At 51.7% G+C, this 3,917-nt stretch overlaps 1 protein-coding gene across 2 annotated transcripts in view; it reads right to left on the reverse strand.

The window, feature by feature from the left end:
* NGLY1 (N-glycanase 1) overlaps window positions 1-3,910 on the reverse strand; it is a 64,848-nt gene extending 60,938 nt beyond the window's left edge. For both annotated transcript variants that reach the window (XM_007465493.1, XM_007465494.1), the window contains exon 1: window positions 3,780-3,910. In XM_007465493.1, the coding sequence (XP_007465555.1) occupies window positions 3,780-3,910 (131 nt within the window). The remainder of the gene's footprint in view (window positions 1-3,779) is intronic.
* Window positions 3,911-3,917: the final 7 nt, after the last annotated feature.

Here is a 3,917-nt window from a genome sequence, read left to right on the forward strand (position 1 = left end):
GGTTCTCTGTGGCTGCCTGGAGGGGTGGGATAGGGAGGGTGGGAGGGAGGGAGACAAAGAGGGAAGAGATATGGGAGCATATGTATATGTATAACTGATTCACTCTGTTATAAAGCAGAAAGTAACACACCATTGTAAAGCAATTTTACCCCAATAAAGATGTTAAAAAAAAAAAGAAAAAAATTTTTTAAAAACAAAAACAAAACCAAAAGAAACCGGACGGATAGAACCCTAGGACAAATGGTGGAAGCAAAGCTATACAGACAAAATCTTGCACAGAAGCATACACATACACATTCACAAAAAGAGGAAAAAGGGGAAAAATCATAAATCTTGCTCTCAAAGTCCACCTCCTCAATTTGGGATGATTCGTTGTCTATTCATGTATTCTGCAGATGCAGGTATATCAAGTTGATTGTGGAGCTTTAATCCATTGCTTCTTAGGCTGCTGGGAGAGATTTCCCTTTCTCTTCTTTGTTCGCACAGCTCCCGAGGTTCAGATTTGGATTTGGACCCGCCTCTGCGTGTAGGTCGCCTGAGGGCGTCTGTTTTTCGCTCAGACAGGACAGGGTTAAAGTCCCCACTGATTCGGGGACTCTGGCTCACTCAGGCCGGGGGGAGGGAGGGGTACGGAGTGCGGGGAGAGCCTGCGGTGGCAGAGGCTACCATGACGGTGCACCAGCCTGAGGCTCGCCATGCGTTCTCCCGGGGAAGTTTTCCCTGGATCCCGGGACCCTGGCAGTAGCGGGCTGCACAGTCTCCCCGGAAGTGGGGTGTGGATAGTGACCTGTGCTCGCACACAGGCGTCTTGGTGGCGGCAGCAGCAGCCTTAGCGTCTCATGCCCGTCTCTGGGGTCTGCGCTGTTAGCCGCGGGTCGCGCCCGTCTCTGGAGCTCCTTTAAGCAGCGCTCCTAATCCCCTCTCCTCGCGCACCAGGAAACAAAGAGGGAAGAAAAAGTCTCTTGCCTCTTCAGCAGCTCCAGACTTTTCCCGAGCTCCCTCCCGGCTAGCTGTGGCGCACTAGCCCCCTTCAGGCTGTGTTCACGCCGCCATCCCCAGTCCTCTCCCTGCGCTCCGACCGAAGCCCGAGCCTCAGCTCGCAGCCCCGCCCGCCCCGGCAGGTGAGCAGACAAGCCCCTCGGGCTGGTGAGTGCCGGTCGGCCCCGATCCTCTGTGCGGGAATCTCCCCGCTTTGCCCCCCGCACCCCTGTGGCTGCGCTCTCCTCCGCGGCTCCGAAGCTTTCCCCCTCCGCCACCCGCAGTCTCCACCCGCGAAGGGGCTTCCTAGTGTGTGGAAACCTTTCCTCCTTCACAGCTCCCTCCCACTGGTAAAGGTCCCATCCCTATTCTTTTGTCTCTGTTTTTTCTTTTGCCCTACCCAGGTACGTGGGGAGTTTCTTGCCTTTTGGGAGGTCTGAGGTCTTCTGCCAGCGTTCAGTAGGTGTTCTGTAGGAGTTGTTCCATGTGTAGATGTATTTCTGGTGTATCTATGGGGAGGAAGGTGATCTCCGCGTCTTACTCTTCCGCCATCTTCCCCTCATCCCCCCGAATTTAGTCAAATATTGTTTTTTAAAGAATGAATGAAGCAAGTTTTCTAGGGAACCCACATGGAAGGTCAGTAAAACTACTGCAGATTTTTGAAAGGTAGATACTGAGGAAAGCTGATTTTTATCTGTAAGTCAGTGAGCTGAAAAAACGGTTCAAACCCATGGTACACTGTGCATGCAAATTAGTATATACTTCATTGTATAATTTCATTAGCTTTACGAGCCTTAGTTGGGGAATAGGATAAACATCATCTGAAGCAGAAATTTCAAACTTAACCCAAAGTATTATTTTCACCAGTGTATAGTGACAAATACCGCTGTTAACAGCAACAATAAAAAAAACTGCAAATGAAATTCTCATTTCAGCACTCACCCTATAAAATACTATGTCAGATCCTGAGGTAGGAGCAAAGGATATCAAGACAACATCCCTTATCTCTCATGCTAAAGGAGTTCCTAAAACAGCAAAAGAAACGATGGTTTCCTCTATTCTCAAATAAGTTAGATTAGCATGTCTGTAATGCAGTGTAGCTAAGGGATCAAGAAGAGGCCTGGAGCTTTTCTGTTAAGAGGCAAGCAAATCACTGGACTTGGAAGCAGAAGAAAAGGTGAGGTTTTTTTCCCCCCTCTGAAGACCAAATGAGTTTGAACTGTAAGAATGAGGGCAGGAACTAATACTATTACTTAAGACAAACTAAAAAGCGTAGTTTTTCATACCATCTCCACTTATATGAGTTCCAGACTCCTAATTTCCTTTTTGGATAAAACACCTTTTTAAGATAAGAAACATAAGCCATAATAGAGACTATAACATACACTGACAGCATGCCAGGTTTCTTCTATGAGTTTGGTAAACACTCATAATGATGATTATGATGTAAAAGACTTCCTTCCTCAAAACACCTTGATCTCAGCATTTGTGGTTTCCCTGGATTGAAAGAAGAAGTGAATCCTCATTACAAGGGCAACTCCTTTTCTGAAGAGTGGGGTTTAAATAGTTTGGTGGCTTTCCAGATGGGAGGTGCTAGCTGAGGGCCTCTGGAGAACTCTGCCTCGGAGTTCACTGTGCAGAATCCTCCGGCATCCTTGCGCTCTGAAGAGCTGTCAGACCTCCCAGGGCTGAGAAGGTGAGCTGAGAAGTTGTCACAGAGGAGGAAGGCGGCCCCCATATAGGTCTCAACTGTGCAGCTGTGCACAGTGCACATGCTGCATCCCTCTCTGCATCTGGCACACAACAAGGGCTCAATATGTTCTTTAAATTCACTTTTTAAATCATTAATGTTGCCTATATGAGCCATATTAAAACTGCCATGGGTTAAGACACTGCACTTGTAACTAAGGTCTCCAAAACTGGGTCACGTGAAATCTATAACCTTGCCATTGCAAAGGATCTCCTTTTAGACTTCAGGCCAATACATCCACCCCTTAGAAAAGCAAGCGCACCAGGGGCTGGGGGGCGGCGGGCAGAGCCTATATCATCACAGCGCCCTGATAAACGAGCTAACAGCACTAAGGCGGAGGCACGTGGGGCTCCTTTTCCCTCCCCCACACATCCCGTCCCTCAGGACACCACATCATTTGATCTAAGAGTGGAGGGACGTAATGCTTCAAAATGACGAATCAAACTTAATTCCCAATTCCCCAAATCTGTAAGGTTCCTTAGAGGTCTAGAAGTGTGCTCAGAGGAAAAGGAAATAAACTACTCTTAGCCAAGGTTATCCTCACGAACACCACGGTAGTGTTAGGCTCTAGTATTAGGATATTCACAAAACGCTGTGAAGAAAACATCTTGTCCGTGGCAAACTTCTGAGAAGCCCTATGGCAACTGAAGGCAGCTGGTGGGTAAAACGCACGCAGTGGGGATGAAACGCTGTCGCCGCTCCTGTCCTGACACGTAAGACTGTACAACCGCCGGACCGAGGCCAGAGCCCGGGGCGCGCCTTCCCCTCCTCCGCCCAGCGCGTCCCGGGACCCGGCTCGCCCCGGGCTCCGCGACAGCAGGTGTCAGGTCACAGGTGCAGAGACTCCCTCCGCTCCGGCGGGGCTGGGCCGGGCGGGTCTCCAGGCCCCTGGCGGGCGGCCCCAGCTCCCCAGCGCCGCCCCCGTGAGCGGGAGCCAGGCCCGGGGCCCTCCCGGCCTCCGCGCCCCCGGGGCCAGCCGGGCGCCCCTAAACCCGGCCGCGCGAGCGCCGCGCCCCGCCCGCTGGCACGCGTTCCGCCCGCGGCCCCGCACCTGAGGATGTTGTCCGCGTAGGTGAGCAGCAGCTTGGAGGCCTCCAGGAAGGTTTCCGGGGTGTTCTGACAGAGCTCGGCCACCGCCGGGGACGCGGACCCACAGGAACTGCCCAGCGCCGCCGCCGCCATACTCGAG

The sequence above is a fragment of the Lipotes vexillifer genome, unplaced genomic scaffold, assembly GCF_000442215.2.
Source record: "Lipotes vexillifer unplaced genomic scaffold, Lipotes_vexillifer_v1.1 scaffold385, whole genome shotgun sequence".
In the NCBI taxonomy this organism is placed as follows: Eukaryota; Metazoa; Chordata; class Mammalia; order Artiodactyla; family Lipotidae; genus Lipotes; species Lipotes vexillifer.